We start from the raw sequence: 16,774 nt of genomic DNA, 5'->3' as shown, positions 1-16,774 counted from the left end.
CTGTGTTGGAGGAGAGAAATATCCAAAACCTGCGGGACTACCGGCCCCCGAGGACCGAGTTTGGACACCACTGTGTTAAAGCATGGTCAAATTAGAGTATTTCATTTTATAAGTGTTAGCTATAAGATATTCTGAATATTGCCATTGTTTAGAAATCTCCATAACAAACTTGGTGTAAAAATACTGTACGCTGATAAATATGTTCCATTGTGTGTGCATGAGTCAATGTTTACATCACGTCATTGGCGGTTCTGTTGACAGCAGTCACATGATGAAGTCACGTGACATCCAGGAAGCTCAGCTAGTTTTCCTACCTCTTGTCAGTACACTGCGACGCGGAGCCGCAGGATGTATTTATTTTGTATCCACGAGACCCGAAAAATTGAAATTATGAAGATGTTCACCGTCCCGGCGAAATTAGTGAGGTAATAACTAGCCTTTTGTCCCCCGTGCGACCGTCCAAACATCCACATGGCATCACCGAGGTGCACTCAGGAGCTTTCCAAAGGTTTGTTCAAAATAACCTCATCTCCTGTCCTGCTATCATTCAATAAGTGATATCTGTGTTTTCTGAAATTAGAACGTTGTTATATATTGAGCAAGTAATTATTTGAATGGGTAAATCCATTTATTTCTTGCAATTTATTCGGTACTGTGAGGTGCAGTAAGATCAAGAATCGAGCTATCTCTCATGCAAAAAAATATTCTAGCCCAGAGAGCATGAAAGAATAGTGTGTTTTTGACCACTTGGGGTGACCAATATGATTTGATGACAACAAAAAATTGTGTGGGGGAAAAACAAAACAAAAGTGGGCACCCATTCAAAAACAGGCTTAATATTGGATTAGTGCATGTATGATGTATTTATTATTTCGCCTCACCAGGAAATAGGAACAAACCAGAGCATTGGCAGACACATACTGAACTAACAACTTTCAAGAGGAGTGACTGAGGCCAAACTATAATTACCCATAATTACAGCACAATACTGGCACAGGGTTGAATAAACAACATGCTAGTAGAACTATAACATTGGTCAGTATACTGTACTCAAAGAATAACATTTAACATGTGAGTGCCATGGAAATGACATCAGAACAGTGTGCAATTGCTATGTGAATTGCCATATTACATTTCATGGTTAAATAAATAAATAATGTAATATAATTGAATGAACTCAGCTGTGCATGTGAATGAGTTGTTCTGCTCATAGTTGCTCTGAGTGAGCTACTCTGCTCCCCCAGGACAAGAGCCCAAGTAAAATGGAATGCAGCCAGTTATTAGTCTTATTGATTTCATCTGATAGCATTATCTGAAGTTTTAAAAGTCCCTTTTGAGCTGATGATGTCACCATGCCTCACTTTGTGAGTTTATGTTTCTCAACCTTTTTTGAGCCAAGGTGCGTATTTTACATTATTGGTAAATACAGTGTTCCCTCGCTATAACACGGTTCACTTTGCGGTCTCGCTGTTTCGCAGATTTTTTTGTGTGTGCAATTTTGCTTGAGAATGTTAAAACAAAAGAGAAATGTGAGAAAATGTAAATGCCTCGATGAGACAAGTGTATAAAGTTTGGTGAAGGGTTTTCAAACCTTTATTTCAGGTACTTTTGGAACCTAACCCCAGCGGAAAACGAGGGAACACTGTACGCCACATATGGAATTTTTTCTTAAAATCACTTCCATGGGCTCACTTTCACACTGCTGCTATGCCCACTGAAAGCAATTAACAACCAGAGCTGGGATTCAAACTGCTTACCCTTCGGTCACCGGATAACGCGCTCCACCACAACTCGTCATTAGACAAATCACATGGCATGCCACCAAAAAAAAGTGTCACAAAACTATGAATACTGAAAAAAAAATCTCATCTAAATTTGCTCACAACCTCACTTACTCATTGTAAAATTTGGGCCTGTTTAATTGAACATGAAGCTGATATAATCACATAAAGCCACATCTTTTTTTCTGCTATCTAATGGAAGAACATTTAATTGCTCTCCCCTATTGTATTAGTTATTAGGTTTCTTGGTGGTATGAGTTTCTTTTTCTTGTGTCGCAGAGAACGACAGGCTACTCTCTTCCATGGGACTCAGCTATGGCTCTCAAGACCTTCTTGGGGATGGATCAACGAGCTCTGATCTCCACCAGCGACAGGAGGAAGAGGAGGAAGAGGCCCTGAGGAGGAAGCTAAAATATTTCTTCATGAGCCCTTGTGACAAGTATCATGCCAAGGGACGTAAACCCTTCAAGTTAGGCCTGCAGCTGCTCAAAATCATCATTGTTACAGTGCAGGTGAAGGAAACTTTTGCATAAAACAAAAATCTTTGGCTATCCCGGAAGTCACCACCCGATGTTTATGCTCATATTGCACAGTGCAGAGTTACTACAATAATTAGCATTCTTGCAACATGGTAACATGGTAAGCCAGTGGTTGTTATCATGTCCGTCTCACAATTCCGAGATTCAAGGTTCCAATCTCAGCTCCGGCCTGAATGGAGTTTGTTACAACTACATTCAATGAAGAAGCATGTTAGGTTAATTGGAAACTCTAAATATAGTCCACAGTGGCAGCCGTCGTCACCACCCAAGTGCAGTTCGTCATTCATTTTGCAGAGCATAATTTGTCATCTGTGTTTACCTTTATGTTTCTCCAAATGGCTGACGTGGCTCCTACTACACCTGCCTGAATGTTATATTTCAGGCTGGTATAGTGGTGGTGTTCGTGTTGCATTGGAACATTTTTTTTGAGTTTCCGTACAGATGTGCAGTACCGCCGTATCGGTACCTATACCAGGACTGGAATCGGTATATACTGGCTAAAGTAATCTCAATGAAATGACCAATTTAATCTACTCGTTTTTGTTAAAGGAGAAGGAACAGCCATTCTGTCCAGGTTGTCTTTAATGATGAAAATATTCTTATTCTGTACAAAATACAACTGCAAGTTATAACTGAAATTATTTATTACTGTAAAGCCCCAAAACTATTTTTTCAATTGTATTTGTTCTTATAAACTTTAAAGTAGTAGGATTTTTTTGTTATTTTTTATTTTGTATCAAAACTGTAGTGTCAAAGCAATTTTATGATACAGGTCAAATTCAGTCATCTGCCAGCATAAAATATTCTAAACAAACCAGCCGCACAAGCACATACAAACATATAAAAATAAATAGATTATGACATTATGAACACTTAGTATCTGTCCATATTCACTAATCACTACTGTACTGTTTGAGTTCCATCCTTTGTTCAGTATTTGACTGTTCTCCATGTTCTGCCTCTCAGTTGGTGCTGTTTGGGCTGAGCAACCAGATGGTTGTGACATTTAAAGAGGAAAACACGGCAGCATTCAAACATCTCTTCCTAAAGGATTACCAGGACGACACTCCTCAGGCTGTTCACATGCAGAAAGAACTGCACAGCCGCATCAACTTCGCCATTGAGCAGGTAGCAGTTACAGAACTGTTTTGGTTACTACATCTAAATGCCAACAAAATAAGGTTAACATTTCCATTAAGATGTTTAAATGGTCCTCACGTGCCAATTCTCATTTCCCTCTACCTAGTATCTAGCTCTGCCTCAGATCTCACTGGGACAGTATGCCTATGTGCAAGGTGTCGGCGTCAATGGAAGCGCACTGTCACTCTGCCAAAGGTACTATAGGAAGGGCACCATCGTCCCTGTCAATGACACTTTTGACATCGATCCTCATGTTATCACTGGTAGGTTGGCCTTTATCTTTTATTTTAAGTGCGTACCAAGAGATAGGATTTTTTTTTGTATACGGCACAGACAAAATGGTCGAGGCCCTTCCAATAAAGAAAGACATAACTACAATTATTTATTTATTTTATTTAATTATTATTTATTTAGCATGGATTTAAGTTTACAGGAATCAAAATAAATACTGTAAAATGAGAAAACATTGTACCCACTGTGACATATAGAGCTGACTTGGCTATATTGTGGCACTACTTTGCTGACACACGGTGTTTTGAATCTGTAGAATACAGTGAAATGAAAACTACTACGGCATTCTAGAGCAAAATGGTGCTGCCCAGTGACAGAAAACAGGTCTTGGGTATGCCTTCAGAAAACTGATCTAAACCCTGTTGAACATGATCTGTGAAAGCTGGAGCAGTTTGCCCACGATGAGTGGGCCAAAAATATTAGTCGATAGTTGCAAAAGTCTCTTTAAGAGTGACAGCTCATGTTTGGTCGCAAGCTTAGGGTGCCATCATTTTTGTCGAGGCCATCTTGAGATTACCATACAAAATAAAGCAATCAATGACTGATTTTCATGAGGTCGTTTTTAGTAAAGTGGTACCTTGACTTGCAAGTGTACCATTTGATAGTTTTTCCGAGTTAGAAGCCGTGTTTAAAGCCAACATTTGAATCAATATTTTACATCCTTATGCCCAGCTGGCAGACAAAGTAATTATTATTGCACGGTCAATCCTGTGAATTGCTTTGAAGGAAGTGGAAATTATTATCTGATGCATAATGTGATATGTAAAAAGAGCCGTATCAGTGTGGTTTTAGTATTTCCACGTGATATTATTTGGTTCCTCTATAACTACTTTCTGCTTCCTTTATCCAGACTGCATCGGACTCAATCCACCGACTTTTGCTTCTGCTCCTAGAAACAATGACTACAAAAACTTCACCCTCAATTTTTACAAGTCAGATTCTAACTTATATATATGATTTTTTTTTTATCAAACAATGGTTAACACTGTTTCATATCTCTACGATGTATTTATTTATCTCCAGGCTGATCAATGTAACGGTTGACTTCCAGCTGAAGGCTATCAACATTCAGACTATCATAAACAATGAGATACCAAACTGCTACACCTTTGCTATCACGGTATGCTATTCATCGTCTTTTTTTTCTTCCAAATGATAAATACAGTAATGTAAATATTTTTCACAGAATCAAAGTTTAAAAAAAAACATTTAATACATTTTTGCTACATTTACATATATAGTGTCATAAAGAGCGGCACGGTGGCTGACTGGTTAGCACGTCCGCCTCCCAGTGCAGAGGACGTGAGATCGAGTCCGGGCTTCGGCCTTCCTGGGTGGAGTTTGCATGTTCTCCCCGTGCTTGCGTGGGTTTCCTCCGGGTACTCCGGTTTCCTCCCACATTCCAAAGACATGCATGGCAGGCTAATTGAACACTCCAAATTGTCCATAGGTGTGATTGTGAGTATGGTTGTTCGTCTCTGTGTGCCCTGTGATTGGCTGGCAACCAATTCAGGGTGTACCCCGCCTACTGCCCGAAGCCAGCTGGGATAGGCTCCAGCACCCCCGCGACCCTTGTGAGGAAAAGCGGTCAAGAAAATGGATGGATGGATGGATGGAGTGTCATAAAGAAATCCCTGGTAGTTTCTACAATGTGTGATAAAGTTCAGCTGTGTGAACATTTACATATGGAGACAACTTTTTGCATTTGTTGCATGTGCTACTAGATCCTTATGGATAACAGAGCTCACAGTGGCAAAATTAAGATCAGTTTACAGAACCAGGCCTCCATAAAGGAATGTAAGGACCCCAATGTTTCTGGACACGGTGAGTACCTGCAAGCAGGAATCATAACTTTATTCATCTTCATTCTTCAAATGTCCTTTGACCCCTATTATTTCTCTCATCACCTGTCAGCGGAGAACTACGCCCGAGAGTTCTTTGACGTGTTGGTTGCCCTCGTTTGTCTGCTTTCCCTGCTCCTGTGTGGGCGCTCCATCCTCAGAGGTGTCCTTCTGCAACACGTAAGAAACCAAAACACAAATCTTACTGTCTCTCAGTATTTGTCTCATTATATTTTGGGGACACATTAAGGGACACTGTGTAGTTTTTAGCGCCATCTAATGGTGAACTGATAATTCACACTAAAATGTGAATAATATGAAGAAAAAACATGTTCTATCACATCAATGTAATTTTTTTCATATAATCGTAGGTCTATAATCGCTAATTATACTATTATAAATTATACTACATACATCCTGCCGCGCCTTACAGGTTGACATGTTTTGCTGCCGTCTTTCTGTTACGGATACCCGAAGGAGAAGAACATAGCAAATGTAGTTAACCTCTAGTGGTGCTAGCAGTTTGTGTCGGATCCAACGCCCGACTGCCGCTTACCCTCCACAGCTGGGGCCTGCAGGTGGTCGTCGCTGAGTCCCGTGATTCGGGCCCCCGCAACTCGACTCCTTCTGCTTTGCGCTCGCTAGCTTTTGCTAGCTTCTCCCACTATCCTCGACAGATTTCTTGTTAGCCACTCTTCCTCACCACTCCCGCTGCTCGTGCTCTCGCACTCAAACAATAATTGGTAGTAACTGAGTAACTGGTGGTATCCTTGCGAAGTGTGGTCTCTCTGAGGCTTCAAAAGTGTTGCATTCTATTAGTTCACCACTAGATGGCACTAAATTCAACGCACTGTCACTTTAAGAAAAGTTGACCTTTTTTAATTGCTTGTATGCAAAAAGATGAGTCTCTAAAGTGTCTGCCCACCCATCAAGTGTTCAACAATCAAGTAAAAAAACAAAGTGTAAAACTAAAGTGAGCTGTTCTGAATTTTGCCTGATTGTGGTATAAGCAGTATTAGCACACAGTGTCATCCACCATTATGCATCCCAATAGTAAGCTATTTTTAGAAAAGCCCAGGCGGGGGGGGGGGGGGGGGGGGACTCAAGTGGTCTTTTGGGCTTTTAAATGTTGTTGACACCTGGTGTAGTGAAATATGTTTTTGTGTGACAGCAGCCTCATATGTTTTTACACATGAACTCCATTGGTCATAGTAACGTTGTCTTACATCACAGGTGTCAGAGTCCGGTCCCTGAGGGCCTGACTCCTGCATGTTTTCCAGGTTTCTTTACTCCAACACACCTGATTCAATGATCAGGATCATTATCATGTTGCTGCAGAGCTTGCTGATGAGCTTAAATATGGAAAACCTCTAAAATATGCAGGACTTAGGCCCTCGAGGACCGGATTTGGACACCACTGTCTTACATTGATGCCCTAAAAAAGAAATGATATTGTGCTTTACTGTTTTTCTTTTTTAGTAAAACTATATATTTAAACTTCATGGATAACAACAATTGGTTTGGTTTTTGGCAAAAATAATAATGGAACTTTTGCATCCAAGCCTTAAAGTGTTGTTTTGGTTGTGGCCAATAGATGGCATTGTTACACACCTGTAGAGGCTTGAAACTTTAGCCATTATCCTCCATTAAATGTATTAAACAATTTAATCTCAGCATCACTTCTGTAAAGGCGGCCCAAAGAGGCTTTAAGGGAAGTCATTAAAAACTATTTAATTCATGGTGAATTCAGTATTTGCAGTATTCATAAACAGAAGAACTGTATTGATACCCGAAACGATGGAAGACTGTGTAAGACAACACCAGTAGTGTTTGGTTCCTTTGTCAAGTAAAACCTTCTCACAACATTCAGACAGGTCAAGGACACTGTTGAGGAAGTAGGCATATCATTGTGTCCGATTCTTCTGTCAAAAGTCAAGACAACTTCTTGAATGGCAATGAAGACAAAATGATGCATTGCAGACTTCTCATTTTATCAATCAACTGTCCATTTTTAATTAAAGGTGTCAAGGCTCGTTTAATTCATTATTGTTTTTCATATATGTTAGCTGACAATTTCTGGGATAAAGGTGCTTGGTGGTGGGTGCATGGTGTTTGTTCAGTAATGTTTTAGAACTAACAAATTTCTGAGATATTTGTTAAAAAAACAACAACAACAAAAACCTTCACAAAGCCACTTTGTATCTGTCTATCGCATGAAAACATTGGAGGTTGACCAAATGTTGAAAAGTTCAGAAGCAAGCCGCTGTGTACAGTATACATAAGTAAAATGAAAAAAAAAAAAAATCTTTTTAGGAATACGCGCAGTTTTTCCAGACCAGACTTGACCGTGGTGTAAGCTGGGGAGACAGAATGGAGTTCATCAATGGCTGGTATATTCTGCTCATTGTTAGCGACATGTTTACCATCATCGGCAGCTTCATCAAGATTGGAATTGAATCCAAGGTAAGACAGTCAAACTATATTATGGAGACTGTGACCTGCTTATAGTTGTCTTGATGAGCAAATTCATGATTTATGTCTCCTCCATTTTGATGCAGAATTTATCATCATATGATTCGTGCGCAATCCTGCTGGGAACGTCCACACTGTTGGTGTGGGTGGGAGTCATTCGCTATCTCAGTTTTTTTCAGAAATACAACGTAAGACACGTTCATGCATTCACTTTTGTCGCATCTCTCTGAAGGAATAATAATTGTATAATTTCCTACTTATCTATTTTTCACCCAGATCTTGATTGTGACACTCAGAGCTGCCTTCCCTAATGTCATCCGCTTCTGCTGCTGCGCGGCTGCCATATATTTGGGATACTGCTTCTGCGGATGGATTGTCCTGGGGCCGTATCATACCAAGGTAGTGTACACAAACAACAAGCTATGAGATATTCCAGCTCGAAGACCATGTCAGAATATTCTAACTTTCTAAAGATGTCCTTAATTAATCATCAGCTATTTATTTACCATGGCAAAATTAGCTCTATTTTGTATCTTATGCTAGCCTATTACATTATTACAATTGCATTCAAGCAACCTCCCAAATATATAATAATAAAATAGAACAGAGATAAGAGAAATCATTAAAAAGCTTAATAATGGATTATTCATTTACATTTGCAGCAAAAAAAAAAAAAGTTACTGTGATCATTTACGTACGAGTTACTTGCAAGTATTTCAAAACCTCATCTATGCTTGAAAAGCAAAACAACATTTCTTAATTAAGATATTCTTATATAGGTATAGTTTTTTTAATTTAATATTGATACATTCATCTCATGCTTGTTTTTCATATTTGCATAAATGCTCAAAAGCAGTGGTTCTCAGTTGTTGGATTGGGACCCAAAAGTAAGTCGTGGGGCCATTTTGAACAACAACAACAACATTTTTTAACACATTAGTTGTATTCTTGTAGGGGAAGGGGTATATTGGCAATTACATTGTATACATCATGCATATAATTATAAAATTACAGTATATTAGGTCACCTTTGGACTATCTATATGTGTGTGGAATTTTCGTGTGCCCCCATGCTTGCATGGGTTTTCTGTGTACCATCCATCCATCCATTTTCTTGGCCGCTTTTTCCTCACAAGGGTCGTACCACATTCCAAAAATATGCATATTTGGTTAAGAGAAGATTCTAAATTGTCCTTAAGTGTGAATGTGAACGGTTGTTTGTCTATATGCTCTGTGGTTGTCTGGCAGCCATTCCAACGTTTACCCAGCCTCTCGCTCAATGTCTGTTGGGATAGGCTCCAGTTACCCGTAACCCTAATGAGGACAAGCGGTATAGGAAATTGATGGATGGGTGCATATTATGTTACCAAGCGTTCAGCTTGCAGGTGTTAAGCTTAACACAGAAACTGCACATAGCATGATTGTCATGCTGTTTTGTTTTTGTTGGTTTCAGTTTCTTTTGTGGAAGTTTTTTAGTTGTTATATAGTTATGACTAGCAGTACACTAAGCTAAGCAACTGCTTGATGACCACAGAAAAGAAGGATGGCACGAGCATGTTAAAGCAAAACACAGAACCACATGAAACAAAACCAAATCAGATCAAAATGTAATACATGAGCAAGTCCAAAGATCAACAAAAAAATTAAAAACACAGTTCACAATGTTGTGTTTTGCCCGTATTACAAGCAATGGTGTAACATGGGTTCCCAGTATCCAATTTTGTACTTGGGGGTATTTGTTCCCACTAATGCAAGGGCCTGGAATAGGCCGGGAGCCAGGTCCACTCCTCAGGATGTTTATTTTTTATTTAACTTTTTTTGACTATTATTTCCTGTTATCTCATACCTTGGACCATCACAAGTTGATCGGGACCACTCCCAACTCGAGCCCGTTTGGTCACAGGGGCCAAAAAACACCCCTTTTGGCAAAAGAGGTCAATTGCAAATGACAAGGTACAGCAACTGCATAAATGGTCAGAAAACTCTAAAATGTTGCATGGTGTATCCTGACACATGGAGGAACTAGCAGGAAAATAATCATGGGCTTCCTGTATTTCAATTCTCAAATATTACCCTCAACATACTCTAAAAGATAAAAAAAAAAAAAGTCACTCCGCCTGACAAATTACTATCAAAGGTGATCCATTTCAAACATTTTATTGTACATCTCACTGCCTCAAATGTATATTAAAAACTTCCCACATGTATAACCTTCAATTTAGAGGAACTATGACCAAAATACTCCACTGTACCCTAAATCGGGGGGAAAAAATGAAAATTCTAAAATGACCATTTCAAATGGGATTAAGCTATTTTTCTGCATCTAAATAAAATCGTAAACAATATTTGAAACATGGGTTATGGAGTACTATACTATCTAAAGTGAATTACATAAAAAGGGAATAATGTTATGCCCCCAGGTGGACCAGGGTAACAAGGCGCAACATTGAACATAATTACCCAAAATCGGGGAACCAAATAGGACAAGATCCTGACAGGGAATAAAAATGACTTTTCTTAAAAAAATAATAATAATAAATAAAAACAACATTCTTAACAATAGATTAACATTTTGTGTAGCCTAATTGAGAAATAGTAAAGTGCAGCTTAACCATAAAATTGAACTATGATAAAATATAACTGGATTTTAACCTTCCTCTTCCTGATCATCATCCATATTTGTTTGGATTTCATCAGTTGCGAAGTCATCCTCATCTGTTTCCTCTTCTGCCAAGACATCAACAAGGGCTTTGGGGATAACGTCACCCTCAAACCATAGTGGTTCTAATTTGCTAGTCTCTGTGTTCACGTGAAATCCATGGTTGAGAGGGGATGGGATCTCTGGGTAGTGCTCATGAGCCCTCTTCCAGACACATAGAGTGCCTTGCAAAAGTATTTACCCCCCCTTGAGTTTTTCAAAATTTTGGCACGGTACAACCACTAACAAATATATTTCACTGGAATTTTATGTGAAAAGTTAAACACAAAGTAGCACACAATCTTGAAGTAAAATATACTATTTATGTTATTTCAAACTTGTTTAGTAAGTAGGGTGTGCAAAAGAATTTGTCCCTCCTGAATTAATAGTTTGTCGAACCCCCTTCTTCTGCAATTACAGCTTCAAGCCTTTTGGGGTCTGTCTCGATCAGTTTTGCACTTCGAGGGACTAAAATTTTTGTCCATTCGTCCTTTCAAAACATCTCCAGCTCAGCTAAATTAGATGAAGAGTGTTTGTGAACCTTAATCTTGAGATCTCTCCACAGATTTTCTATTGGATTTAGATCAGTACTTTGACTAGGCTACGAGCACATTGATGATTTAAAAAAAAAAAAAAACATTCCATTGTCGCTTTAGCTGTATGGTTCGGGTCATTGTGTTGGTGCAAGGTGAGCCTTCGTCCCAGTCTCAGGTCTATTGCAGACCCCAACAGGTTCTCTTACAAGATTGCCCTGTATTTGGCACCAACCATCTTCCCTTCTACTCACACCATCTTCCTGTCCCTGCAGAAGAGAAACACCCCCAGAGCATGATGCGCCCACCACCATGTTTGACAGTGGGGATGATGTATCGAGACTGATGAGCAGTGTTGTTCTTTCACCAAACGTAGCGTTAGAAAAGTAGGATAAAAAATTCAATTTTGGTCTCATCTGACTAGAGCACCTTCTTCCCTTTGTCAGCGGTGTCTCCTACATGGCTCCTGGCAAACTGGCAAACTGTGACTTCTTGTGGCTCTTTTTTAGAAATGGCTTTCTTCTTGCCACCATTCCATACAGGCCAGATTTGTGTAGTACTTGGCTGATGGTTTTCTATGGACAGATCTGTCGAGGAAGGATGCATCTGTACTTGCTCCTGCACTCGCTTGTGACTTCTAACTATTTTGTTGACATTGGGATTTTTAACTACATTGTTGCAACATGCCTGGCGGAAACAGCTGACGAGACTGAGGAGATAAAATCTCACAAGAAGACACAAGAAAAAGGTCGACGCATTGTCTCCTTGGAACAAAAAGTGGATGATTTGGAACACAATCTTCGAATCAACGATGTGATAGTTACAGGTATTCAGATTAAGCCACGCCGCGGCCCTCTAGCGAGAGCTGCGGCCGGCACAAGTGCAGTTGATTCTGACCAAGCTTCAGCAAACGAGACTATGGAACAGCAAGTAACAACTCGACTCAGAGATTTGGGATTAATTGTGGATCTAGCGCACATTCAGATGTGCTTTTCGCTTCCAACTACCGGGGACACGACCACCGGCGGTTCCGATCAGGTTTGTTGACAAGAAGAAAAATATTGCTCTTTTGAGAGATAGCTACAAGCTTAAAGGTAAACATGTCTACGTCAATAAAAATCTCACAAAACGAAATGCTGACATTGCCAGAAGGGCGCGACAATTGAGAAGGAATGGATTTATCAGGAACACATGGACAAAAGACTGTCGGATCTTCATTCAAACAAAAGAAGACTCATCTTCTCAGAAGAAAATATGGATCGTGAAAAGAGTGGAAGAATTGGTGGAGTTTGAGAGACAATAACTGCTATCAGTAACTCACATCATTAAATTGTGGATTATGTCTTACCCAAATGAAATTATTGTAACATATTACTAATTAACCCAAAACTGGAGCTGTTATGATTTGAATAATGTGAATATAGCATATGATTACTTGCTGACACTGCTAAGGTTAATTCTTGTTTATATACCTGCATTGATAACATGTATTGCTGTTCCTGTAAGAATGTAAACATTGTCTGGCTCTATTTCTGTTTGGACATTTGTTGTAACATGCAAGGCTGTCGTGATAAGGTTGTATTGTGGCTGCAATGTATCTGCTGTAAATATTTACAATGGGTTGGTGAACATTGTTCCGGGATGGAGCTGGCGGGGCCTACTAAGCTAGTGGGTGGCCTTGGTGGGCGCTCAGGAGTGTCAAGATCTAAACCTAATTGGATGTTGGCAACAATGGTGGCTGAGCTGACCAGAATGGAGTGAACATTGCTGTGGACGCAATGGGCAGAATGCAAGCCCATCTACTCGTCAGGAAGCCACAACATGTGTGAAAGCTGCTCCAAGGTCAGCGAAGACGCTACTGGCAAACGAGCATGCGTCCGACTTGGCTGCTCACCTGGTTGGGTGGTCCTGTTGGTGGCGTCCTGGAACCGATTTACCAATTCCAAATGTTTGGTACTAGCTGCAACTTATACACGGACATTACTCAAGATGAACTGAGCGAGGAGTGTGCAGACTTAAGTCTGGGATTGATAACGATATGAATCAATGACCTACATAATCAGTGTATATGACTGATGCATATAGTAAGAATCGATGGGGACGGGTTACTAATAAGCCATGGCTTCTACCCATCAGCCCTTCTTTCAATGTTGTCAATGTTGCAAATGATATGATGAGATCGATGTAACCTGTAATAATGTGTCTGAAAGGAAAAAATTAATAAGTCAAAACAAAACAGATTCCACTACCTCTGCTGTGGATCTTTGCAGTTCATTTAGAGCAGAGGTGGGCAAACTCAGTCCTCGAGGGCCGGAGTCCTGCAGGTTTTTGAGGTCTCCCTTTTCCAACACAAGCTGATTCCAATCAACAGGATAGTTATCAGACTTATGCATAGCTTGCTGATGAGGTGATCATATATAAGCTGTGTTGGAGAAGGGAAACATCCAAAACGCGCAGGACTCCTGCCCTCGAGGACCAAGTTTGCCCACCCCTGATCTAGAGTGATCAAAGGCCTCTTGGGTACTTTTCTGATAAGTGCCCTCCTTCTTTGTCAGAAACTTTGGAGAGACGGCCTTGTCTTGGTAGATTTGTGGTTGTTTGGTGCACCATCCACTTATGGATGATTGATTGAACAGTACTCTGTGATGTTCAAAGCTTTTGAAATGGTTTTGTATCCTTCTCCTAAATCTCTCCAAAACATTGACCCGGACCAGCCGGCCGGGTGTGTTCTTTAGTCTTCATAATGCTGACTAAAGATTAAGGTTACGGTTCACAAAGTTATTTCCAGGTGTCGCCATTCCTTCCGCCATTGCTTCCCGCGGTGTTGCTGTGGGGTCGTGACTTTAGTAAGGGAGAACCGAGGGAGGTCAGGATCTATCTTCGTGAAAAGGGACCTGCAGCCCTCGTCTCTAACCCTCCCCCTACATTTTACGGAGAATTGGGAAACTCCTGAGTCCTTTGTCAGCGTGAATGCGCATTCAAAAGGGGAAGGGCCGAGATGAGGGGAAGGGGGCAGTATTGGGATTGGACCTTTGTTTCACTTCAAGACTGTGTGCTACTTTGTGTTTAACTTTTACATACAATTTCATTAAAATATATTTATGTTTGTAGTACCGTGCCAAAATGTTGAAAAACTCAAGGGGGATGAATACTATTTCAAGCCGCTGTACCTGAAAGGTTGACTCTTCTTATCTGCTGGATGAGGACCCTCTTGCAAGGTGAGAATAGAATGTCCTAAATGAAGCGGTAAAGCAGTAAAATTACCATAAAATGTCCATGAAATTTAATGAAAAAGGCAGAAAATGCTCAAAAAGTAACCAAAAAATGTCCAAAAACAAAAGAAGAAAAGCCAAAAATTACTTCAGAATAATAATAATTAAAATAAAAAAATTAAAAAGGCAGGAGACGTTTAAACAGTAACTATAAAATGCCCAAAAACAGAAGACGAAATACCCCAAATTACCATAAAATGTCCACAAATTTGCCAAAAATGTCAGAAAATTGGTAATAAAAAAGGCAGAAAAAATGTCCAAAAATAACCATAAAATGTCCAAAAAGAAGGAAGGAGAGGCAGAAAATGACCACAATATGTCCATAATATTGCCAAAAATGTCAGAAATTTGACAGAAAGGCAGAAAAGTCTTTAAAAAAAAAAAAAGTATGAAAAATTACAACCAAAAAAAAGAAAATCCAAAAAGGGATAAGGAATGTTAGAAGAAAATGAATATGTACGACTGTACCTATTGGATGCTGCTGTCATATTTTTGTTTTGTGTATGCAACTCTAATTAGCTGTTAGTACATTAGACTAAGACTAACACACTTGTTAGTGGCACCATATACAGTACACGTTTTTGCTTATTTATTTGGCCTAAATAGGCTGTTTTGACAAGAAAGTTTGCTAACCCCTGCCCTAATGTGTGGACATGTGATTCTTCCAGTGTATTTTTCGACCAGTCCATTAATGAGCCTTTACTGTCATTTATTACCTATGGCAATTGAAGTTTGTGTCTGGCAGTGCAAAAATGAGAAAGGTCAATATCAAGCCACGTTATGTTTTAATGACATTAAGTGACCCTAGGCCGCTTGTTTCAATTTGTCTGACCAATTGAATTTCCTAATCTGTGTTGCTCACACTGTCTGCAATAACCACCACCGCAGAAGCACTTTGACTGATGAGAGTGCACGTGTTTCTTCCTTTTTATTCATTTCCTTCCACATGAGCAGTTTCGCTCCCTACCCATGGTATCAGAGTGCCTCTTTTCTCTGATCAACGGAGATGACATGTTTGTGACGTTTGCTGAGATGGAGCAGACCGGCACGCTGGTGTGGATCTTCAGCCAGGTCTACCTTTATACATTCATCTCCATCTTCATCTATATGGTGCTGTCACTCTTCATCGCACTCATCACCGGAGCCTACGACAGCATTATGGTACGGTCAGCCAATGGGCACATAATAAGAGATAAATGTGACATTTGTAGCTTTAAGAGGATTTGCTTTGTTATCTTGACCAGGCCCAAACACAGGAGCAGGTACGCGCCACTGATCTTCACGCATTCATCGCTGAGTGCACAGACACACCCAGCTCTGGCAAATTCCGCGGTCCAGAGGGTTCGTCATGCTCCTTTCTCTGCTGCTGTGATTGGTGAGGAGGGGGAGGGGTGGATTGGGTATTTCATATGAATGTTTGTTTCGACATACTTGATTTTAAGTGGACAAATACATCGTCTCATTCTTGGTGATCACTTCCATTTCAGTTTCGACTTAAGATGTTGAAATTACAGGGCAGCTGTTCATTAAGTCAAACCATATTTTTATCACATTTCCACCAGATTCAGCTGCACTCCTTTTTGCAGAGTCCCAGCAGGGAGGATGATGATGCCTGTGCAAAGAACTGACTGACCTTGAACCATTCCGTCCTCTGTCTCCCTGTGTTGAAATTTTGCATTCCTAATCATGATGTTACAGTAGCACTTTCCGCACAGACTCAAGACAAATTGCCAGCTTTGGCTTTTGTTCTCTGTGAATAATTCATTGTTTTCCCATGGAAGTGGTTATGCCAGTAAACACAGCTATTGCTTAGACTGTAAAGTAACGTCACTGTTTACTTGAACCAATTCTTTACTCCCATGTTACAGTAGGTGTCAGGACTTGTTGTGCCTCTTAATGATGTTCGTGTCTTCTAAATGTTCCTATCAGCCGACGAGACCCCAAAAGACCAACCACTGACTTGTACTGTACATAGTGTACGATATGTATGCGTGACTTGCCTTCTGCTACATCACAGTCAAGATTGTTCCTTCTTCCACTCTTCTCCCCTTTGTTCTTGTCCTCTTAGCTGAAATTTTTTGATGGCTGCACGCGCAAGGACGAGCCCTGCAACCAACCAGTTACTCATCAATATGTATGAAGTGTAAAAAGACTGCACACCAATGCACTGAGCGATGAAGCATTTCTTACTATTTGCTTTTAAAGTGC

At 40.1% G+C, this 16,774-nt stretch overlaps 1 protein-coding gene across 1 annotated transcript; it reads left to right on the top strand.

Annotated features, from left to right (window-relative positions):
• The first annotated feature begins 290 nt into the window (after positions 1-290).
• On the top strand, positions 291-15,945 carry mcoln1b (mucolipin TRP cation channel 1b). The gene is made up of 13 exons (XM_077559225.1): positions 291-508; positions 2,061-2,293; positions 3,287-3,448; positions 3,567-3,723; positions 4,602-4,683; positions 4,775-4,871; positions 5,476-5,575; positions 5,666-5,772; positions 7,906-8,055; positions 8,151-8,252; positions 8,341-8,463; positions 15,521-15,727; positions 15,811-15,945. The coding sequence occupies exons 1-13, from the start codon at positions 472-474 to the stop codon at positions 15,943-15,945; spliced, it is 1,692 nt and encodes a 563-aa protein (XP_077415351.1). The 5' UTR covers positions 291-471.
• Positions 15,946-16,774: the final 829 nt, after the last annotated feature.

This window comes from Vanacampus margaritifer, chromosome 2 (genome assembly GCF_051991255.1).
Source record: "Vanacampus margaritifer isolate UIUO_Vmar chromosome 2, RoL_Vmar_1.0, whole genome shotgun sequence".
Lineage (NCBI taxonomy): Eukaryota > Metazoa > Chordata > Actinopteri > Syngnathiformes > Syngnathidae > Vanacampus > Vanacampus margaritifer.
This window is presented reverse-complemented; position numbering and strand designations above follow the sequence as displayed.

Coding starts and splice junctions, on each gene's coding strand:
- mcoln1b (XM_077559225.1), top strand. CDS start 472: ATGGCATCACCGAGGTGCACTCAGGAGCTTTCCAAAG. Junction 4,684..4,774: donor TTCACCCTCAATTTTTACAA/GTCAGATTCTAA, acceptor ATTTATCTCCAG/GCTGATCAATGTAACGGTTG. Junction 15,728..15,810: donor GAGCCTACGACAGCATTATG/GTACGGTCAGCC, acceptor TATCTTGACCAG/GCCCAAACACAGGAGCAGGT.